General features: G+C 41.7%; 1 protein-coding gene across 1 annotated transcript in view; it reads left to right on the forward strand.

Moving 5' to 3' along the window:
* Positions 1-1,335: 1,335 nt before the first annotated feature.
* Positions 1,336-25,486, forward strand: part of LOC133608029 (sialate:O-sulfotransferase 1-like) — a 118,658-nt gene continuing 94,507 nt past the window's right edge. Inside the window, exons 1-2 of the mRNA XM_061963163.2 lie at positions 1,336-1,522; positions 10,385-11,028. Coding sequence (XP_061819147.1) covers positions 10,635-11,028 — 394 coding nt within the window. The 5' untranslated portion in view covers positions 1,336-1,522; positions 10,385-10,634. The remainder of the gene's footprint in view (positions 1,523-10,384; positions 11,029-25,486) is intronic.

Here is a 25,486-nt window from a genome sequence, read left to right on the forward strand (position 1 = left end):
TCATTGTTCACTGTCACATGACAATGTTGTTCTTTTTTGACATTCGTGTGTGCAGTTAAGAGCGAGTAATTCGGAGCGGCCCTCTTAAGGGACCGTCAGGAGATTTTCCCAAAGGTGGGGGTTGTTGTTACCGCCATTTTGAGTCGTGTGATGTAAGCGGTCATTCATTCTCGGCTTTGAGGAAAAAAGGACCCACACGTTTAGGTAGGGGTGTATCCCTTTATGGAAGATGCCTGTTCCTGACTTTGTTTTACGTGGGGAGACTGGTGCACAGACAGTCACCACACGATCCTTGACAGAAATCGGGTCAGGGTCCAGTGGCATGGAGTCCAAGACGACTGGGGACCTTTTTCTGCTGCAGCCATCATCCGCCATCGCAGTCGTTGTGGTAGTTCTTAAATCTACCGTCTTCCGCCTGCTCCGCCGTTGAGGTCTTCACCGTATCCCTGGCTAGGGGGCAGTCAGGTTCTAGGCTTTTGCCAAGGGCCACCTGGGGTAACAGTAGTAAAGGGGTTAACCTCCTAGTGCCCCAAGACCCCATAGAGGAGCCTCCATTGCCGGATGCACTTTAACGTCATGCCCAGGACACATTTTAGAAATAATGTACACTTCACTGCACATGTAATACATCACCATGTTGCTAAACATGTTATAATTCTATGAGTGTTGGGTATTCACTCTTTAATAATGTTCCCAGGGCTCTGTGTACATGCAGGCTGGTTTTAAAGACAATGTACATGTCATTGTACGTCTAGTATATAAAAATAAACATAATAGAAGTTCAATGCCACCAAGTCAGCTATTGCTGCTTTTTTCAGGCTTCTTATTGGACAAAATGTGCACGACAGCAGGTGTATGTGTTTGCGTGTAGACATAGACCGTTTTCAAACTACACTCGTGTGGACGGAGATTGTTTTAACCCCAAATGTGTGTTTTTGAAACTCTCCGTGTTCGTGTGGACATGGCCTATGTTTGATCAGGTCATTGTAAGCAGAATGCTGGTGCCTGCAACTCATACGGTGGTTTGTACGGATGAGTCAATAAATATTAGCAGCGAGAAAGAAAAAAAAAATGTCAGCCCTCTACGTGGGGGGTGGGCGGGGAATGACAGAAAATAATTGAAAACCACTGCATTGGTGTGTTGTGCTGCTGTAGGACTGATGCACACCACTCAGTGGTTCGGACAGTGGTAGGGACGATGACGCGCGCGCATCACCAATGCAAATGAGTCTGACTCCCCCTGCACACACACACACACACACACACACACACACACACACACACACACACACACATACATACACACACACACACACACACACACACACACACACACACACAGTCTAAGCGTCTCAGAGCAGTTTGAAGAAAACAAGCATGTGTGAGAGAGAGAGAGAGAGAGAGCTTATATAAACGCTGCTTTGCTAAGCTAGAAAGCTGCAGGGGGAACATTTTACAGGAATATCAGACACGACGACCACGACCTGACGACGTCTTCGCTCCTGTCCTGTGTGTACTGAAGGTAACACACTCAAACATTGTCTTGTGCATTGTGAGGAGAGATGGCAGACTGCAGAGGTGTAAATCTCTCTGAAAGATCTTCCTCTGCGTGTGTGTGTGTGCATGTTTTCGTGTTCACGTTCTACTGCTCCAATAAAGCAGTGTCACCATCATCTCATTCACTGTTCAGCAAACTGTTGCGTCCATGCGAAGACAACACCCTGACTTTGTAGTGTTCGCACAAGAGAGACAGCTAGACAACATGGATGTGGGCATTTTTTTAAAGTGTTTATTTTAATGAAATCCTCGCACAAATCAACTGTCGCACAAAAAAAGTTTCCAAGCGTCAGTCATTGATAAACAATGATTGACATTCCACGTATACGACATAATACGACTCTCTATCCTCCTTCAAAACCGCACTAAAAGAACACGTCCAGGCAACTTAAACCCTAAACTAACACCCTCCCTTCCACATCATACCTCTTCGGATTGTAAATAATCAAATGTAAATAATCAAATGTCGGCACTTTTTCTTTTACTTTCTGATCTCTCTCTTTGTGTCCACTACTTGCTGTACATATCCTACCAAGTCAGTCGTACACTGTTCTAATGTCCATTTCTCTGATGATGCAATTGTTGATGACTGAAGTGTTGATCCCAACCAAACCTAAACACCCCCCCATCCATATCCCACACCCCGGATTGTAAATAATGTAAATAATTCAATGTATTTACTCTGATGATAATCTTGTGTGATGACTGTATTATGATGATAGTATATATCTGTATCATGAATCAATTTAAGTGGACCCCCGACATAAATAAGTTGAAAAACTTATTCGGGTGTTACCATTTAGTGGTCAATTGTACGGAATATGTACTTCAATGCGCAATCTACTAATAAAAGTTTCAATCAATCAATCAATCAATCGTGTTAAAGGTGTGTACACAAGACATTGTTCTTGGTAAATGTGTTATTTTTTACAAGTTGAAGTGTAACATAATGTACTCCGAATCGAACAAAGAACACATATTCATGTCAAATCATTGAAACAGGTGACATTTATGAGCATTTTTGTCAAGCTATCGATAACAATTGTAAGTCTAAAAGCCTGTTATTTTCCTATGCTTGTTTTATGTGAATTGGATGACAAAATGTAGTGAGAGCAGAACAATGATTATATTTGACACCTTAATTAAAGCATTAGAATAGTTGAATTGACGTAAAATAAGTTAAATAGCAAAGAATAAGCTTTTGGAAATCAGCGAGCTTACCTGACACATGGCCAGTTTGGAAGCATCTACATAGTCACATGACATTCACTCCAACATATTTTGTGCTTGTTTTGTATAAATTGATCGAGAAACTATAATAAGAACAGTTAAATTGTCATTTTTGGCACCCTGTTAATGTGTTTGAAATGTAAAATATCTTTAGAATTGTCAAGACGTGGACTATGGTGTGTTTGTTTTCCCGAGATGCAAGTAAAGCTGGACTGGTCATGGCGTGAAGGTAAATACATATTTATTTATAACACTCAAAGGAACAAAAAGCGCGCTCAAGGCGGAAGTACAAACTTGACTAACGAAACAAAAAGACTTGCACGTGGGCAAAAAACTGTGAACAATTAAACAAAAACACTAACTGTGGCATTAATAGAAAAAACATACTTGGACATGGCATGAAGTGCGCAGAGGTAGACAGAGTTTGACAGGGGTATGAATGCGGGATGTCGCCAGAAAGACAAACTGAAAACAATGAACTTAAATACTACAGACATGATTAACTAAAACAGGTGCGTGACTCAAAACGTGAAACAGGTGCGTGACGTGACAGGTGAAAACTAAAGGGGAACCATGGAAACAAGACAAGGGAGTGAAAAGCCAGAAACTAAAGAGTCCAATAACTAAACAAAACAAAACAAAACATGACTAATACAAAACATGGTCACACAGACATGACAAGAATGAGATTTAGGCTATGTCTACACTAAGCTGGATAACCCCTTAAACGAATAATTATTTAGCCTAAGCCTTGTTTCAGCCACACTAAACTAGCGTTTAAGGTTCCGCTCCTCGGACAATTTTTTACACGGGTAAGTGTGCCGTGTGTTTCTTGAATCTCTGGCACTTAGATTTGTATGGACTCATTGATCGTTTACAAACTGATTTCGGAGAGGAAGTGACGCCAGAAAGTCCGCGCCCCACACAGGAAGTGACGTCAGAAAGAACGCGCCATAGCCAGCTTCATAATAAAGCGGTTTCATAACTCGGAGGTAAACACTGGAAATATGAAGGCGAGTCATCCAGACACGCCCGAGTTACTCCTTCCGTCTGTACAGACGCTTGTGGAAATCACACATGAATACCTTAACAGAAAGCGATTGCAGCTATTTCGGATACAACACTTCTCAGACGTCAAGAGAACTTACGAATGGCACATGCGTATTAGGTCGTGTTGCGCCAGCGGACGGAGAGGACGAGGGGCTTTTAAACGGTGGCATTGTTGTGTGTGGACACGGATAAGGTTAGGTGGGATTTACCCTGGATAACCTTATCCAACTTAGTGTAAACGAGGCCGAAGGCTAAACAATACCACCTGACCATAAAAGGAGATGTTCCTTTGTAAGTGTCTGGAAAACAACTGCTTGAAGTCATAACTTAAATGTTGACGTTGAGCTAGACAGGTAGTCTCTTCTCAAGGATATGGCTATCACTTTTCCATTCCGAAGTCCCAATTAGTCCCTTTCTACGAGAAGTGATCCAATTCACCTGCGAATATCAAACTAAGGGGCCTTATCTTATCATGTGCTCAAACTGAAATACCACTGTGTACTCAAACTTGAAAGTTTGCTTTCTCCAAGATGAATATGAACATTCACCATATGTAGAACAAAATATGAGTTGATTAATGCACTTCAGTGGTAAATGGAATTTTGTGTATAAGTCAACTTAATACGTTGATGTGTAACATAATTAACTCTGAATTGAACAAACAACACATATTCATGTCAAATAATTGAAACAGTGACATTTATTATAATGTTTGTCAAGCTATCGATAACAATTGTAAGTCTAAAAGCCTATTATATATGAATTGAATGACAAAATATAGTAAGAGCAGAAGGATAATTATATTTGACACTTTATTAAAGCATTAGAATTGTTGAATTGACGTGAACTTAAGCTTTAATAGCAAATAATAAGCTTTTGGAAATCGGCTAGCTTACCTGACACATGGCCACTTTGGAAGCAGCAACATAGTCACATGACATTCACTCCTAAATATGTTGTTGCTTGTTTTGTATACATTGATGGAGAAACTATAATAAGAACAGTAAAATTGTAATTTTTGGCACCCTGTTAACGTGTTTGAATTCAAAAATGTTTTTCTTTAATGGCATAAAATGTATTTGTGGAAGTGAGCTGGCTTCCTGGCACACTGCTGTTTTGGGGCAGCTTTATATTCACAACCACCCACATTTTTCGTTTGCGTGTTTTTTGTAAGAATTCAGTGAATAAATATAGTAAACACAGTTTCAATTTAACATTGGACAAACAAAAAAATATTTAAAGTGTTAAACGTCTTTAAAATGAGCTTTCGTGGCAAAAAAATGGGCTTTTGGAAATGAGCTGGCTTACTTGACTTGTCGCCATTTTGGAGAAGCCATATTTTCCGATACCTGAGGGATTTGATGAGCTCAAGCAATGCACAAAACTCAAATGGTCGAGATTGGACACAATTGCAAGGCTGTGCATAATCTGGTGGAATTGGTGGGAGCAACGTTTTAAAATCCAGGAAGGTCTGATTTTAGCACATGAACTGTCAGGTCTAATGTACTAGATCCCAAATAACAGAGTGTGCAAACTCTGAAATTGCGTGTGCTATTTATCAGTGTGTTGTGGGTGATCTACCAAGACTATGGGTCTGATCTACCAAAGGTTGGCGTGTATTAAATCACGTGCAAACTTCATAGCGCACATACAACTGATCTACTATTTGGTAACCTGGAACAGGTGTGCCCAAATTGCCAAGCAGAAACAGGTGAGGGCCAGAGGAGTGGTGGAGGCAGACAGGAGGTGTAACTAAATTAAGAGTGCTAAACCAAATACAGAAAATAAGGAAATACTTAAATAAGTCAGAGCTGATGACAGAATGTGCAGTAAATGAATGTCTCCATTGGCACATAATGCTGATAGTACACGTGTTGTATATTACTGGTTTTGTCAGAGGATCAGAGGAAACGTCGGGGAACCAAAGTTGCTTTAGTGTCAAACGAGCGTCAATGTACAAGACTACAGTACTTGGAGAAGGTCTAGTCAAAAGATGTGTCTCTACTGCCTTGGAGAAGCCAAACCACCAGTTTTATACCCCCCCCCCCCCCCCCCCCCCCCCCCAATAACATCATCTCATGTATTTTAGTATGTGTTAAGCAAGTTGCTTATATCCTAATCATGTAAAGTGATGTTTGTGTGTCTGTGTCCCTACACCTCAGTGTTTGGCCATAACTAACCGTTGGCGTTAACTTTAACACGCAGTCCATTCTCACTGATAAGGCTGTCACTTTACATACCAAGGGCCAATTCATAAGCCTTTGTCTTATGAGAACTAATCTAGTCCACATGTGCATACTTGCCAACCTTGAGATCTCAGAATTAGGAAGATATTCAAAAGGGCCACGGTATAGGCCCTTTTGAACATATATAAATATATATATATATATATATATATATATATATATATATATATATATATATATATATATATATAATGTGTGTGTGTACCGATACACCAGTGCATAAATACTGTATATATATATATATATATATATATATATATATATATATATATATATATATATATATATATATATATATTATAAACAGAATAATTAAATATTTCAATTCCACAGTGTTCATTTATTTGACATATTAAAGGCCTATTGAAATGTGATTTTCTTATTTAAACGGGGATAGCAGGTCCATTCTATGTGTCATACTTGATCATTTCGCGATATTGCCATATTTTTGCTGAAAGGATTTAGTAGAGAACATCGACGATAAAGTTCGCAACTTTTGATCGCTGATAAAAAAGCCTTGCCTGTACCGGAAGTAGCAGATGATATGCGCGTGACGTCACAGGTTGTGGAGCTCCTCACATCTGCACATTGTTTACAATCATGGCCACCAGCAGCGAGAGCGATTCGGACCGAGAAAGCGACGATTTCCCCATTAATTTGAGCGAGGATGAAAGATTTGTGGATGAGGAAAGTGAGAGTGAAAGACTAGAGGGCAGTGGTAGCGATTCAGATAGGGAAGATGCTGTGAGAGGCGGGTGGGACCTGATATTCAGCTGGGAATGACTAAAACAGTAAATGAACACAAGACATATATATACTCTATTAGCCACAACACAACCAGGCTTATATTTAATATATCACAAATTATTACCGCATAACAAACACCTCCCCCCTCCCGTCCATGCAACCTGCCAATACAACTCAAACACCTGCACAACACACTCAATCCCACAGCCCAAAGTACTGTTCACTTCCTCAAAGTTCATAAAGCACATATATTTCCCCAAAGTCCCCAAAGTTACGTACGTGAAAGGCACATAGCGGCACGCACGTACGGGCAAGCGATCAAATGTTTGGAAGCCGCAGCTGCCTGCGTACTCACGGTACCGCGTCTGCGTATCCAACTCAAAGTCCTCCTGGTAAGAGTCTCTTTTGTCCCAGTTCTCCACAGGCCAATGGTAAGGCTTGACTGTCATCTTTCGGGAATGTAAACAATGAAACACCGGCTGTGTTATCCGGCACAACAGTCAGGGGGTGCATTCTACGGCGGGTGTGCGTTATCCGGCACAACACCTGCCGCAATACACCGCTTCCCACCTACAGCTTTCTTCTTTGCTGTCTTCATTGTTCATTGAACAAATTGCAAATGATTCACCAACACATATGTCCAGAATACTGTGGAATTCTGCGATGAAAACAGACGACTTAATAGCTGGCCACCAAGCTGTCCCAAAATGTCCTCTACAATCTGTGACGTCCCGAGACGTTTTCAGCAGGATATTTTGCACAAAATTTAAAATTGCACTTTAGTAAGCTAACCCGGCCGTATTGGCATGTGTTGCAATGTTAAGATTTCATCATTGATATATAAACTATCAGACTGCGTGGTCGGTAGTAGTGGGTTTCAGTAGGCCTTTAAATAACAGTCTACAGTAACAAATAATAACTGGGATTTATATAGCGCTTTTCTAAGTACCCAAAGTCGCTTTACATGTAGAACCCATCATTCATTCACACCTGGTGGTGGTAAGCTACTTTCATAGCCACAGCTGCCCTGGGGTAGACTGACGGAAGCGTGGCTGCAATTTGCGCCAACGGCCCCTCCGACCACCACCTATCATTCATCATTCAATTCACCGGTGTGAGTGGCACCGGGGGCAAAGGGTGAAGTGTCCCGCCCAAGGACTTATTAAGTAAAGTAACAAATGAAGAAGCTGTCCACAGTACCCGTGCAAATGGTGGATGGTGGTGATAGTTAATAAAATAGAATAACAACAAATACAGTTACACAAAAACAAAAAAGGCATACATTGCATATTTTAGCCATCAATAATAAAAGTAATCATCAAAAGCAAATGAAAACATTGCCTATACAACACGTATTTCCTCTTCTTACTCACAATGGCTGAGACATGGTGTCTCTTCTTCTGCTTTTTCTTCTTCTTCGGTTCTGATTGTCACGCTTGACTTCGAGGTGTAATCGTTATTATTGTCTGGCCGGAAATGGTGCCCAGTAAAGGATTGTGTAGCAATATTGTTGTCCGGGTGGAAATCTGGAGAAATTTGTGAGAATGGTGGCCCGGGAGAATTTCGGCACCCTCGAATCACGAGGATTGGCAAGTATGCACATGTGATGTCAAACGTAATTGCTATACTTTATTATCTGCCCACAATGACATAACCATGTTTACCTAAAACTGGTGGTCTCTTTCTCCGAGAGGAATGTAAACATTCACCATATGCTAACCATAAATATGTGGTTATATCAACAGACACTACACACGCAAAAAAAAAGTTTAACTAAGGCAGTCTGCACCAGTTATCAATTGTACACCCAGTTTTAGTGGATCACAAGCAACACTCCCAATAATAGTACACATAATTGTATAGTTTGCTCACGCTGCTTAGTGCCTGGTGTCTGATGATAGTAGATCAGGCCCTATGTGCGCAAATAGGTGCGGACCGCCCTATTTAAATGAGGATTTTTCATATCACCATGAATACAGTAATTTACTGCAGTTCCATGGCATTGTGCTCCAACATGTAGTCATTTGTTATGTTGTGGAACATTGCAGCACACAACTATACACTGCACCACCTGTTCTAGACTATTAAAATCTCTTTCAGTGCGATCTCGACAACAAAACCATTTTTTTTGTATTTACTCATTTGAATGTGAGCAACATTATAGTAACCGATTGCCTGACTGGTAGGGTGAAGCACATAGGTCTAGAGGAAGGGTTGTTTTGTGTTTGTATTATTGCGTACCAAGTGCATGGGGACTGTAATCTGGGAGACATTGGCCCCGACTGCGTTGATGCTGGAATGATCCAGACCCAGGAAATTGCTGTATTGCAAGAAGATTTTCCATATAAGATATGGAATGTTTCCTTTTGGTGTCTGCTGGTTCCAAAATGTAATTAATTTGTAAACGATATGTCTCTTTTGTTTCTGAAAGTCCAAACATGCCGACATACACAAAATAGTCTGTATCTCTGTTGTCTGTCATTACACCGATTACCTCCTTCTTGTCACGACAACTGCATACATTTGTGCGTAACTGCGCCAGTTTACATGTACTTTCCAAACGCACTAGATAGAGACACACAAATTGTGGCTGCAAAACAGCTTCAGGTTTGATAAATCCTATTGTGGGTAATAAACGATTATATTTGCATCTTTTCCTCGCAGTGTGTTCTGATAATCAGTAAATATTCTGCATATACATGAAGACAAAAAGCTAATGGACTGCGCTTGCTATTTTGCTTATTTAACAACCCTCCTACTCAGTCAACCGACTGATGTGTCACTGTCACGAGTATTATTGCAAGTACCGACCACAGCTGAGATTAATTATTAACAATTTTTGCAAACATTCTTTTTTTTGTATAATGGATACGCCAAATCGTAAATATTGCAGCTTTATTACATCACAGACCTCTGTATTAAGAAATTAAAAATATGTATTACATAATCAGGAATAACTATTGGGATATATTGCCATATCAATATTTCTTGCCACTCCTACTTTAAATTGAATTTCAGGAAATTATTTTCATACATTGCTAAAATTCCACCCAAACTGAAGCAAATTGAGCAGGTCATCGTACTACTGTCATAATTCTCAGTTCATAAGCACTCCTAATGCATTTTCCAAAGTGGTTTTATCTTACATTATGTCACTTTCACAAGTCTCAGATTGAGAAGATAATCTAACATCGCATCATCATCACTAACTGCTGCAGAAAATGAAACATCTGCCCTGAAAAATAATCCGGATTAAAAATAGTTTATAACATCTCTGCAATAGCAGCACAGTACTGTTTAGTAGAATACTGTCACTGCAAAAACTGGTTTATGAATCAGAAACAAACATGAGAAGGGAAATTACCAACATAGCTGACAGCAAGGGAGATGTTGCAAGATAATGCAAGACAGTGGCACATATTTCAAATGGGACTGTGTGTCTAATCCTCTAGTACTTTTTTATAGGCGTAACCTAAATATACATCCTCTTTATATTCAGATGCTTACAGTGCATGTGTGTGTGTGTGTGTGCGTGTTTGTGTGTCTCCCGCAAGGATCATCCTGGAGTTAGTGACCACTGACTTGGATATTAAATCCCTCTCTGCTGTGACGCATCCATTGTTCCATCGGACTTTTGGATCCCGGTGCCAGCGAAGAAGCGAAACTAAATGTCTGCGACGTTGCCAGAAACTCCACTTCCTGCCAAGTTAATGAAGTTGTAAGTAGGTTACCAGAGCTGTCATTCTCTCACCTAATCCATGAAATGGCCCTCCTTTTGGATGAGAGACTATAAGAGGAGCGGGCATGGCACTGGCGTTGCTCTCCAGGCTCCACTGCCCCTTGAAGCGGGCTCAGCTGCTCCTTCTGTGTCTGGGCATCGCCTACCTCATGGCGGGCAGCATCCTGCTCATGCAGCGCTCCAACATCAGAGTAGCCCAGCCAAGCTTTCCGGTGTTTCCTCCTTTGTTGGCGATCGCAGCACCTCCGACGACCCTGTGGACCGCAGGTTTGGGCGTGAGGGCGCGTTCCAGATGGGCCGCGGTGCAGTCTGTATCCAATGGGAGAGCCAAGGTCGAGCAACAATGGCCCACATCCCGGAGTCTGGGGGTCCAACACCTGCATCGTCACTGGTTTCATAGTATTTTACCAGAGAGTCCGGAGGATGGAAGTCCTGTCCGCAAAAAAGACAACCATCAAGGTATTTACTCATCATCTTGATCCTCGATCTAGATTTCTGTATACAAACACTATTTCACAGACTCTTTTATGCTTGTCACTTGTTTGACTGTCAGTCTGGGCTGTGGCGTATTTGCAAATGCGTCATTTGCGTTTGTGTGTTTCCGGGGGCGGCAATAGCAAGGACACATTATATAGAAAAGGCAAACAGTTTAGTTTGTCTTTTCTATATAATGTGTCCTTATTGTGGGCAACAAGAAAAGCAAGCCTCGATAAGCAACTACCGTATTTTTCGGAGTATAAGTCGCACCGGAGTATAAGTCGCACCTGCCGAAAATGCATAACAAAGAAGGAAAAAAACATATATAAGTCGCACTGGAGCCCGGCCAAACTATGAAAAAAACTGCGACTTATAGTCCGAAAAATACGGTACACGTTAAAAAACTAGCCCAAAAATGTGACTTGCAAACTTTGCAAGCGACTTTAGACACAGACCTGGCAATACTCTGCTAGCAGTTAGGAGTCCCGGTGACAAATCAAGTCACAGCGACTGTAAATGGAAATAACTTTGGTATTGTGGAGAAAGCGACCTGACAGGGATTCCAAGCTAAACTTGTCATTCAATGTTTTTCTATTTGTCCATTCCTGCTCTATATTCCTGCTTGTGAGTCAATATCAGTTTGAACGCCGCTGCTTTTTTTTTTTAACAATGCAGTACATAAAGTCAAAAGTTACGAAATAGATTTAAGTGGCAAGAAACTTGATTCACTCTCTGTAAAATTGCAATACAGTGTTCCCTTGATTATTGCAGGTGGTTACATTCCAAACCCCTGTGGTAGATTTTTTGAATTATATGAATATTAAATGCATTTAAAGTCTTTATAAGCCATCCCCAAATTTTTCACACACACTTATAAACACTTCTTTTGCTCTTAAAACCTACATAATTTTAACATTAAAATTCAAGGTACATAAATCTCAATGTAGTTAATGGTACGGCAGCTAGTGAACACTCTAAATAAAAATGGATCATTTGAATTACATTGTTTTTTGACTCAGTGTATCCAATGAATGTATTACTGTCATTTACTGTACATATATACAATTTGTAATTTAAGCTATATCTTACATCTATCGGTGATATATGCAGAATGTCCCAATATATCCCCAGGGGTGGGTAGAGCAGCCAAAAATTGTAGTCAAGTACAAGTACTGTTACTTTACAGGAGGGGTCCTTTTTGACTCTGGGGCCACATTGGGTTAAAAGAATTTGGCCGAGGGCCGGTCAATCTATTTGTGTGTGTGCATATGTGTGTATATATATATATATATATATATATATATATATATATATATATATATATATATATATATATATATATATGTATCCATCCAACCAGCCATCTTCTTCTGCTTATCCGATGTCGGGTCGCGGGGGCAGCAGCCTAAGCAGGGAAGCCCAGACTTCCCTCTCCCCAGCCACTTCATCCAGCTCCTCCCGGGGGATCCCGAGGCGTTCCCAGGCTAGCCGGGAGAGATAGTCTTCCCAACGTGTCCTGGGTCTTCCCCGTGGCCTCCTACCGGTCGGACGTGCCCGAAACACCTCCCTAGGGAGGCGTTCGGGTGGCATCCTGACCAGATGACCAAACCACCTCATCTGGCTCCTCTCGATGTGGAGGAGTATATATATATATATATATATATATATATATATATATATATATATATATTCATCCATCCATCCATTTTCTACCGCTTGTCCCGTTTGGGGTACCTGGGGTGCTGGAGCCTATCTCAGCTGCATTCGAGCGGAAGGCGGAGTACACCCTAGACAAGTCGCCACCTCATCACAGGGCCAACATATATAGACAGACATACTTTTATATATACATACATATATATATATATATACATACATACATACATACATACATATATATATATATATATACACATATATATATATATATACATACATACATACATACATACATATATATATATATATATATATATATATATATATATATATATATATATATATATATATATATATATATATGGGACAGGGGTTAGTGCATGTGCCTCACAATACAAAGGTCCTGAGTAGTTCTGAGTTCAATCCCGGGCTCGGGATCTTTCTCTGTGGAGTTTGCATGTTCACCCCTTGACTCCTCCTACCTCCAAAGACATGCACCTGGGGATAGGTTGATTGGTAACACTAAATTGTGTGAATGTGAGTGTCAATGTTGTCCGTCTATCTGTGTTGGCCCTGCCCAGCACCCCCCGCCACCCCAAAAGGGACAAGCGGTAGAAAATGGATGGATATATATATACAGGTGTGTATATATATATATATATATATATATATATATATATATATATATATATATATATATATATATATATATATATATATTTTTTTTTTTTTTTTTTTTTTTTTGGCCCCACAATTTCCCCCTGTCATCTTTTTTTCTTCTTCTTATTCCTATATTAAGCTGAAATTTTAACATTCCTACTGACACAGATGATATGAATGTTCTTTTTCCTAGTTTGTAAGTAAACATCAAAGAGTTGTGACATCATTTCTTTTTTTACAGTGTGTAGTGTGATGTGGTCATGTGACTGCCAGGCTTGGTTTGATTGGTGAAATGAAGTTAAACTGTTTTATAAAAAAAATCCACAAAAACACAAAACGGAGGTAAAGGAGAAAAAAATGGCACCACGTTTACTTGGTTTAACAAAACAACTACAAAGCACAACTAACGGAGCTGTTGGGTGGAACCACGAGCAGAGGTCTATAGCAATTGAAATGATCAAAAATTAAAAATAAAATAAATAAAATAAACACCTATCAATTGTACTAGGATGGAACTATCGCAAGCAGCGAAGTGTAGTATAGAAGATACAGACAGGGTCTGACGCCTGAACAACAGGCAAAATACTCTGACAAATGCCGAGCAGTAGCCAAGCAACTAAATAGGAGCAAACCTTAATTTCAGAATGCCATCAGCTGCTGCTCATGGCGCTTCCCAGTATCAGCTTCCCGGAAGTCTGTAATCAAGGAGGCAGGAAGTCAGCAGAATGAAAACAATAAAATAAAAAATAAGGGTACAAATACAACAGGGTATGACAGGGACACTTAACGAGCGCCACCTGGCATCTTATCTGGCTTGTTGGGGAATTTAATGTAAAAATCAATTAGCTAGGTATCATCCAAAATAAGCAAAATAGTCTTAGTCCCAACACACCCAGGCGACCATGAACTTGTAACCCCTGCCCCTTCTCTTAACCTCTAACAAGGCCTTGACCTTGAAGGAGGGTGACCATCGATCAACCAATGAGGAGGAGGCACAACAGGAGGGCTGAGAGGGCCTGAAGAAACTGGCTTGAGGCGGGACATATAGAACACAGGATTGACCATATAAGAGGCAGTATTCTGTTACAGGGGGGAAACCCCGGATGCAGAGACGGAGACTACACAGAGGAAGTCAATACAAAAAAGGTTTAATGAAAAAATCCACAAAAACACAAAACAGCGGTGAAGGAGAAAAAAACTAAAATGCACCTTAACTACTAGGTTTAAGAAAAAAACTACAGAGAACAGCTACATGCAGACAGGACCTGACGGCAAGACAGCAGGGGAAAAAAATCACAAATAGAAATGCCAATCAGCAGCCAAGCAACTAAATAGGAGCAAACCCTAATTTCAGAGTGCCAGCAGTTGCTACTCATGGTGCCTCCCAGTACCAGCGCCACGGAAGTCTGTAATTAAGGAGGCAGGAAGTCAGCAGAGTGATGACCTAAATAAGAGTACAAATACAACAGAATATGCCACAATACCTAAATAAAGACAACAATGCATGCGGACAGGGCCAAACCGACTGGTTTCAGTTTATCATAACCATCAGCGTGCCACATATAGTTAGATCCCATGGAGTGGTATGTTCATCTTATACATTTTCTGCGTGCCTACCTCTCGCATCCTCAAGGATTAAGCTCCTGGAGCAAGGTCATCCCAAACATCGAAAACAGTTGTCCAGGTCCACAAATTTTATGATAATTGTTTTTCTGTGTATTTTGTGAACACTTGTAGTTTGAACTGTCTCTTAAACTGTATCATATTGGTGTTTTGTTTGATTTATTTGCTGAATCCATTCCATCATTTAGTTCCACATACTGATATGCTAAAGGTTTTAAGTGTTATACGTGCATACAAATGTTTTAAATTAGATTTACCTCTAAGGTTATAGTTCTCCTCTTTTGTTGAGAACAATTGTTGTTCATTCTTGGGTAGCAGGTTATAGTTTGCTTTGTACATAATTTTAGCTGTTTGAAAATGCACCAAATTGTTAAATTTCAATATTTTTGATTTGATAAATAAAGGGTTTGTATGTTCTCTATATCCAACATTATGTATTATTCTAATTGATCTTTTTTGTAACACAGTTAGTGAATGAAGCACACATTTATAGTTATTTCCCCATATTTCTACACAATAACTCAGATATGGTGACACTAGTGAGCAGTAGTGTTTTTGTGTTTTTTGAACTTTTAAAGTGTCCCAGGGCACTCTTTCTGTGTGGAGTTTGCATGTTCTCCTTGTGACTGTATGGGTTCTCTTTGGGTACTCTGGCTTCCTCAGACCTCTACCTTTCTCTTCCTAATTGGTAACACAAAATTGGCCCTAGTGTGTGAATGTGAGTGTGAATGTTGTCTGTCTATCTGTGTTGGCCCTGTGATGAGGTAACAACTTGTCCAGGATGTACCCCGCCTTCCGCCCGAGTGCAGCTGGGATAGGCTCCAGTCCCCCAGCGACCCTGAAAGGGACGAGCGATAGTAATTGATGGATTTTATCTTTTGTTAATTTTTTTTCTGAAATTGTAATTTCTTACATGAAATGTAATGTAATGTGTTTTTCTTTCAGTTTGTTCTTTTTTGGTGGGCAGCAATTTTATAAATTTTTTTGGTGGCGGCAATTTTTTTTTGTCCGAAGGCTGTTTCTTCTTCCTTTGTGGTGACTATTTATTCATTTTTGGTGGCAGCTATTTATTCTGCCTTCCACCAGAATGCAGCTGGGATAGGCTCCAGCCAACCCTGCGACCCCGATAGGGACAAGTGGTAGAAAATGGATGGGCTATTTCTTCTTTGTTGATGGTGGCTATGCATTATTCATTGGTGGCAGTTAATTCTTCTCCCTTGGTGTTGACTGTTTTTTGTTTTTTGGTGGCAGCTATTTCTCTCCATTAAGAACTGAATTATTATATATAAAACATGTTTTGTGTTCATATTTGTGGGTGTCTGGAACGGATTCATTGATCTTACAATATTTCTTATGGGAAAAGTTGGTTTGATTTGATTTTTGTCAGGACCTTTTAGAACATATTACTGTTAAAAAAATGTGGATCTATTTATTTATAATTCACCATTACTGGTAAATAGTTTGCATCTTTGTTGATTACTCAGCTATGGCATTGGTCCAAAATAGAATATAAATAAAGTAAGGCTAGACAAGATGACTTTAAGTCATATTGGTAAGTATGTGAAGAGAAACAGCGTTTTCCCCTCATAAATATTAAATAAAACATTTATTTCTGTGCTCCTGTTCAAGTGTGTTCGTGTATGTGTGTGTGTTTGGGAAAGTGCGTGTGCATGTGTGTGTGTGTGTGTGTGTGTGTGTGTGTGTGTGTGTGTGAAGATAGCCTGGAGCAGACATAATACAAGAGGTTGACATAACACCAACGGACTTCATTGTTCATTCATGACCTGAGAACATTTAGAACATTTTCAGACGTGAGGCCTGTTGGTCTCATAAATACAACCCCTGACAATTAATCATGGAATTACCAGACTTATAGGATGTTCTTTCAGTTGTTCAATTTGGCAGAAAATATGGAAATAAAAGACATGACACAAAACCATAGTCATTTCAAAGTGTAACTTTCTGTCTTTCATCCATCCATCCATTTCCTACCGCTTATTCCCTTTGGGGTTACGGGGGGGCGCTGGAGCCTATCTCAGCTACAATCGGGCGGAAGGCGGGGTACATCCTGGACAAGTCGCCACCTCATCGCAGGGCCAACACAGATAGACAGTCCTGAGTAGTCTTGGGTTCAATCCCGGGCTCGGGATCTTTCTGTGTGGAGTTTGCATGTTCTCCCCGTGACTGCGTGGGTTCCCTCCGGGTACTACGGCTTCCTCCCACCTCCAAAGACATGCACCTGGGGATAAGTTGATTGGCAACACTAAATTGGCCCTAGTGTGTGGATGTGAGTGTGAATGTTGTCTTAAAAACACTAAAAGGAATTCAAGAATATAAATGTTGGTAGCCAGTAACAGTTTGATTTTCCGTTGAAGCAGAGTAAAATATATATAGAATCACTCAATTCTGAGAAATAAAATGATGGAATCACCCTGGAAATGTTTATTTCTAAAGCTTACACTTGCATTAGACTAAATATCTTAATTAGCCTTCAGTTAAAAAGGAGTGTTCACACCTTGGAGAGCTGTTGCACAAGGTGGACGGACATGAATCATGGCTCCAACACAAGAGATATGAATTAAAACAAAGGAGAGGATTATCAAACTTCAAATAAGGTAAATCACCACGCATTTTTGTAAAAGATGTCGATGGTTCAGAGCCAGGACCAAGTGCAAATATTATGGGAAGGTTGTAAAAGGCAAGCAAACAAGCTCACCAACATACTGTGAACATGTATAACATAATATTACAGTCAATTATTACACAATAACAAAAACAATATGAGAGCAACGTGGGGCATCCTCAATAGCATTATTCAAAATGGCAATTAGAGGGATTACCCCCAATATTTCTCAGACAGAAATGTAAATAATGACAACATAAAGGAAGTAGTTGAAAGCGTCAACAATTACTTTGAAATTTTGGATAGAAATTGGAGGAAAGTATTCCAGACTCAGTTTCAACTGAGGACTTCAATGACAACATAGATAGAAATCCCAACACAATGTTCCTCACAAAAGTGACACACGAGGAACGTTAAAATCGTGAGAAAATACAAATCTAAGACGTCAATCGATTGTAATGGAATTGATTTGGAAACAATAAAAAATGTTATTGGAGAGATCTCAGGACCATTAATGTATATTAGTAACCTATCATTTCAAACAGGCAAATTTCCAAACAAAATGAAAAAGCTAAAGTTGTACCAATTTATATGACTGGAGACAAACACCAATTTACAAATTATCGACCTGTTTCTTTACATCCACACTTTTCTAAAATCATTGAAAAACTGTTCAATAACAGATTGGACAATCTCATAAACAAACATAGAATACTCGCTGAGAACCAATATGGATACAGAACTAATATGTCAACTTTGATGGCGTTAATCGAAATAACAGTGGAAATTACCAATGCAACTGTGTTTATGGATCTAGCTAAAGAATTGAACACAATCACAATATTTTAATAAAACAAATTGAACAGTATGGCATCAGAGGGTTGGTTTTTAACTGGATTAAAAACTACTTAACCAATTGGAAGTGTAATTCTTGCATGGGCTAGGCGGGTTAAAAGTATAAACCGTGTAACAGAAGATGGTTCGTCTAGGAGCCTGAGGTATGAAAGATGACGACAACTAGTTATCTTGGTTTCGACTGCATTAAATGTATTAACACGAATATAAATGACACAGATGACACAATAGAAAAACAATTTAAAAAATGCCCAAAACAAAAATACAAGATGCAGTCCTTCTGCCTTCTCGGAACCAGTTCACAGTTCAGTTCAAAAGGTACGCAAACGCTTTCGCGTCAGTCCAAAAGTTCAGTTCAAAAACAAAAGTAATCCAAAAAGGTTTGCGGCGGAGGAGAAAAAAATGCTTGTCCTACCACGTAGGTGTTTAGCTCGCCATTTGTTGAGTTGAGTTTGAAGTTGGATAGGAAGCTCAGGTTGTTTGGGTCAACGGGTATTCCTTCCCGTAAAAAAAAACCTGACCTAAAAGTCCAAAAAAAAACAAAGTGAGTAACCTAGTTACCTCTCCACTAACAAAGTACATTTTATATGTACTTGAAAGCATAATGTAAGCATTCAATTGCCCCGAATGACTAATTTGTTGTACTAATAAACCAATTGATATGACATAATTAACCATGTTGATTAATATACAATCATGAGTCCAATTAAAATGAACATTCATAGTACATTTCTAATAATACAGATCATGATTTCTTATCTAAAGTGATAAAACTCAATCATAGATCAATTACATATTCATTTACAAGTTCAATTACAAATTCATTTACAAGTTAATTTACAAGTGCACTTATATAACCTAGTTTCATAATAATACTCATTATTAGAAACTCAATGTATCATAATTCATATTCAAGTACTTATCCAAACATTCAAAATTGATAATCAAGCAAAGTTAAATTAAAGTGTTGCGCAACAACCTAAATACACGCACCTGCGTTCCATCTGATTCGCATCCACAAAGTGGCAAAAGCATATTAGCAGTTTAAAGTCCTTTGCCACTTTGCTAAACTAAACTGTTGCCTATAAATCGGCTGGATGATCAAAAGAAAAGAAAACATAATTACCTGAGTAATCGAGGCAAAACAACATACCATACACGCCCCGATAATCGAACATGCCGGCTCTATGGAAGAATGGCAGCGGTTAGCGCCTATGCTAAAACAAATGCTAAAATAATATTGGCGTGACACATGATTGTGATTAAGAAGTTTGCAAAGTGTCAGAATGAGAAGATTTTGCAAGTTTCTTCTCAAGCGCGTCTCACAGCACCGCAGCCACAGCAGACGGGAGAGGGTGGTAAAGTGAGCAGCACTTCCTTAAAAGGAAGTGAGCGGCAGGAAGTAACCCTCCACAATAAAAGTATTTGCACTGTATGCGCATTTTCAATGGGTAATTTAAATATGGGTTACAGGTTCCCCCCCATACTCATGTACGGCCTCGTACATGGAGGTGGCTGGCGGCAAACAATTTGTTCCTGGGGAGTGATTGTCGATCCAGACTCCTCTACTTGCAGTGTAGAATCAAAGACATTACTCAATCCTTGAAACAAGGTCTGGATACTGCGCAAAACTGGATGTCCAAGCTTTGAATATTGAAGGCGACTGGGAGGTTTGCGGGTTCGAGTAGGCCGTGGAGCTAGCGATACAGATTCTGGACTGAATGTTTCGGTTCCAGTGGGTGACTTGGGCTCCCTCAAGGTAGATGCTGCTTGCGGAGAGCCTGACGTAGAAGAGGTGCTGTCCTCTGGCTGCTGCAAAGCATCACCATCCACTTCTGGCACTAACTCTGTGTCCTGCAATTCAAACACTTGCCCAGGGTCGGCAGGCGTTTCCCGATCCATCTCTACACTGTGCACCACACCAACAGGATCCCCTTCTGTAGCACGTTGTGAGGGCTGGCCAGGCGAACTCACGGGCACTGCAACTGGGACAACTGAAGGTATAGGAACAGGTAAGTCAATCACACTTGTGAATTTTGCTGGAGGTTTCAGGTAAGTTGGGTAGATACACTTCTGGGGGGTAGTATTCTGGTTCAGAGAGCTCCAGAATTGCTGGGTCCACAGGTGGAATCATTCTGGCTGATGTCGTTGGTTGCTTTGGCAAGTCTGCTTTGGGGGTTGTTGACAAATAGCCACAAGGCAGCAGCAAGTCTCGGTGGAGGGTCCTTACAGGTCGAACTTTCCCCTCAGGCTTGACGGTATATACCGGAAGAGTGCCGGCTCTCTCCTTGACAATATACACATCCGACTCCCACCTATCTGCTATCTTGTGCTTGCCTCTCAACTTGACATTCCTAACCAAGACTCTATCCCCTACCGATAATTCGGAGGGTGTAACTCTCTTGTCAAATCGAGACTTGTTCCTTCCCATGACCTTTTCTGCATTCTTTGTCGCAATGCGGTAGCTGTCTTCAAGATGGGACTTAAGCTTTTCAACGTACTGTGAATGGGATGTTTGAGGATTTCCAGACACAGGCAGACCAAAAACCAAATCGATAGGCAACCGGGGTTGTCGACCAAACATCAATTCGTAGGGGGAGTAGCCAGTGACATCATTGCGGGTGCAATTGTAAGCATGTACCAGAGGCTTGACAAAATCCCTCCAATGAGTTTTGTCTTGGTCTTGCAGGGTGCCCAACATATTGAGGAGCGTACGGTTGAACCTTTCCACAGGGTTGCCACGAGGGTGGTAAGGCGTGGTTCTGAGCTTGTGGATTCCCATAATCTGACAGAGCTCCTTGATGGTGTGTGATTCGAAATCAGGCCCTTGGTCACTGTGGAGCCTTTCGGGTATTCCATAATGAACCAGGAAATTGTCCCACAGGGCTTTGGCTACTGTCGTGGCTTTCTGATTCGAGATTGGGACCGCTACACCGTACTTAGTAAAATGGTCAGTGATGACAAGTACATTCTTCGTGCTACTCCGATCTGGCTCGATTGAAAGAAAGTCCATACAAACAAGTTCGAGCGGTCTTGCTGTTTGGATATTTACTAACGGTGCAGCTCTCTCTGGCAGCGCTTTCCTACGAACGCACCTCTCACAGGTCTTTACTTTATTAGTAATGTCGATGGACACGCGTGGCCAGTAGAAGCGTGCTCTAATGAGGTCAAGTGTCCTCTCTGTTCCAAGATGGCCCATCTGGTCATGCAACTGGTAGAGGACCTCTGCTCGACACTCCTCTGGTAGGACAAGTTGGTAGCTGGGCTCACCATTAATGTTTCTTTTCCTAACGAGGACGTTATTGAAGATCTCCAGTCGTGGCAACTCACGCAGGAGCAGCGGCAGATCTGGAAGCTGTTCCCTCAGAGAAGGCGGCGGGCTGAATCCGTGTTCCAACTGGGTGACAACATGCTGAATAACCGGATCTGCTCTTTGTTTGTCTGCAATCTCAGTGACAGACCGAAAGGAAGTGACTGGAGAAGAGAACTGTTGATCATCCACAAAGCTGTCCGGTAGGCCGTCAACGCTGATTGAGAGAGCTTGCACAAGAGCTGCCACTTGTAGTTTGTCTGGTGAGCTGTACACAAGGTGCCTGTCACATACTGCCTGCACTGAGTGTTCATCAATACAGATGCAGGAAGGGTCGTCCAAATGGTGTTGTGCGAACCTCAGGATTCTCTCTCGTTCCTTCTGGGAACGGGCGTCCTCTGGGTGTTCCACATGAGGCCGCCGAGAGAGCCCATCCGCATCGGCGTTCAGCTTCCCTGCTCTATAAATAATTTTGAAGGTGTATGTGGAGAGCGATGAGAGCCACCGGTAACTCGTCGCGTCCAGTTTGGCAGATGTCAGCAGGTAGGTGAGCGGATTGCTGTCAGTGACTACAGTGAAGGTGGAGCCATACAGGTAGTCACTGAATTTTTCTGTCACTGCCCATTTTAGAGCCAAAAACTCTCATTTGTGGGCAGAGTAACGGGCTTCGCTGCGTGATACGCCCCTGCTGGCAAATGCAACAGCTCTTTTGCGTCCATCGTGCTCCTGATATAACACCGCCCCTAGCCCGGTTGAACAAGCGTCTGTGTGCAGGACGTAAGGCTTGCTTGGATCCGCAAAAGCGAGGACGGGGGCTGTGGTGAGCTTCTGAATTATGGCCTCGAAAGAGTCCTGGCAAGCAGGTGTCCAACGTCCACCAAAATTCTCTTTTGGGTCGAGATAGTGTTGGGATTTGACCGCTTGCTTTATTTTCTTTTGGCTAGGAGGGTAACCGGCAGTCAACTCATTGAGGGGTCTTGCGATAGAGGAGTACCCCTCAACGAACCTACGGTAATATCCTGCAAAGCCGAGGAATGATCGAAGCTCTTTAAGGTTCTTCGGGACTGGCCAAGTTATTAAGGCGGAAATCTTGCTGGGGTCCGTCTCCACTCCGTTACTGGAAACCACATGCCCAAGATAGCGGACAGACGTCCGAAAGAACATGCATTTCTCTACAGATAGCTTTAACCCATACTCCTTCAAACGCTGAAGTACATTCTGGAGTCTCTGCTCGTGTTCTTCTAGCGTTGGGGCAAATACTATCAAGTCATCAATGAAGACTAGTGCCTGCTTCAGATTTAAGTCCCCCACACAACGCTCCATGAGCCTCTGGAATGTGCTCGGGGCATTGGTGATACCCTGGGGCATGCGGTTAAATTCGTAAAACCCTAGCGGGCAGACGAAAGCGGTCTTGGCCTTGTCCCTCTCCTCCATCTCGATCTGGTAATACCCAGATTTTAAATCTAACACCGAGAACCAGACAGAACCAGACAAAGCTGAAAACGTGTCCTCAAGCTTAGGCAGGGGATAGGTATCTTTGATGGTTTGTGCATTCAACTTCCTGTAGTCGATGCAGAGTCTTACTGTGCCATTTTTCTTCCTCACCACAACTATCGGGGAAGCGAAAGGTGAGCTTGATTCACGTATGACCCCGGACTCCAACAATTCCTGAAGGTGCTTGCGAACAGCATCCACGTCTTGAGGATGAAGCGGCCTAGGCCGTTGTTTAAAGGTGGCTGGATCAGACAAGTTGATTTCATGTTTTACCTTGTCTGCTCGACCGAAATCAAGATCGTGTTTCGCAAACCTCCGGAACGCTGTTGAGCATAGCTGTCACACGGAGCTTCCATTCAGGGGAGAGAGGAGAGTCACCAAAGTTGTATGTTAACTGGGATGGCTCTACACTTTGCTCTTTATGGAAAACAGACTGGATGGCACGGATTTCGGCAATGCGTGCTCTGACTGGCATCACAATGTCGTGAGCTGATTTGTTCGTGGCTACCACAGGCAGCCTGGCAGGTTGGACAGAAGGTAGATCAACCAGGCAGGTCTGTATAATCAGACCACCAGGAAGGGTAAATGAAGCTGGGTGTTGAATCACAACTTCTTTCTCGCCTTGCAGGAATGGACACACAGCAAAAGCATCCAGCACTACAGTTCGCCCAGCAGGGATTGTCAGGGGCTCGGTGGATTGCATTCTCAACACTCCCTGGTGGTCATCGGTTGCCAGCTTGTGTCTTATTTCCAGAATCTTCAGCACTGCTCTGTAACCAAAGGAAACCGGATGAAATTTGGGTCGTTTATGACTATGAAGGTCATACACACTGTCCAAAGTGTTTGTGCCAATGAGAACAGGCGGCTGTGAAGATCGCAGGTCAGGGACAACAAGAGCAAGAGTGTTAATGTCCATCTCCTCACCGACAAACTCTGCCGGGAATGTTATGCCAAGCTCTATATATCCAATATAAGGCACACTCTGTCCGTTGGCGCCCTCTACCTCAAGGAGATTGTTCAAAGGTTTTACTTCATGATCTGCGAGGTAGGTGTTGTAAAACGAGTGCGAAACTGTTGTGACCGGAGATCCTGTGTCAAAGAGGCAATGGTATTTGGCTCCTCGGATTTTGATCACTCCAGTGCTTCTGGTGCCAACCAAGCCTTTTGGTATTGAGGCTTGAAAAGTTGAGTGCCTGCTGTGGGGACAACGATCGGTGGCAGCTCCCACTTGTCCCCCCGAGGAAGCTGCATGCAGTTTAACGGCTTACGGCTCTCCCCGGATTGTTGCTTGAGCTGTCTCCTCTTGTTCTCCACTAGAGCAGGGTTTGGATTGTTTGAACACTTCGGGGAAATGTGTCCATCTTGCCCGCCTTTGAAACAAAACCAAGGTTTTGGCGCATTGCTATTTCTTGGTTTCTGCTTGTTCTGTTTGTGATCTGTTCTATCAGTGTTCTGTGTTTTTTTAGACAACAGAGCGGACATCTGCTCTTGAAGCTTAACCATTTGCTTTCTCAAATCATCAATGGCACTTGCATCTGAAGAATGGCCACAAGAACATCGAGTAGCACTCTGAGTCTGTAGATTGACACAATGTTTAACTGAGGGAATGTGTCTTTTCATGAGAGCATCTTTGGTGTACTGTCTGTCTTCTTCAGTTCTGAGCATGAAGAGTAAATCGGCAAAAGAGGGTGGCTGATCCTTTTTCTGTTCCAATTGCAACTTGTTTATCACAGTATTGTCCCAGCAGCCCCTGCAAAACTGCTTCAACAGGTGTTTGTCGGTGTCGCCTGCCGGAATGCCACCTCGTTTTATCACGCCACTGATTGTTAATTGGAGTCTCTGCAAATATGAAGATGGTCTTTCTCCATGGTCTTGGAACGTATTTAAGAACTTGGCAAATAGTTCCTCTCCATCCTCAACAGTAGCGTACGCGGAGTCAAGAATCCGCAGGAATGTGGCAGGCAGGGCGTTTGGTTCCAAATGTTTGACTAAATCAGCAGCAGGGGAAAGGAGACTTTCGATTATGCGTCTTGTTATGTGTAAAGGAGCAAGACTAGGATCAGCACTTAACAACTCCATCTGCGTTTTCCAGGCTTCATAGTCTGCTTCATGAGGGGGCTTCGGGACTTTTCCTGAGAACGTAACTGAGTGTTAACATCATCCCTGCGCACAATGTGCTCCACTACAAGTCTTTGGACTTCGGGGGGGGGGTCAGC

Source organism: Nerophis lumbriciformis, linkage group LG09 (genome assembly GCF_033978685.3).
Source record: "Nerophis lumbriciformis linkage group LG09, RoL_Nlum_v2.1, whole genome shotgun sequence".
Classification (NCBI taxonomy): Eukaryota; Metazoa; Chordata; class Actinopteri; order Syngnathiformes; family Syngnathidae; genus Nerophis; species Nerophis lumbriciformis.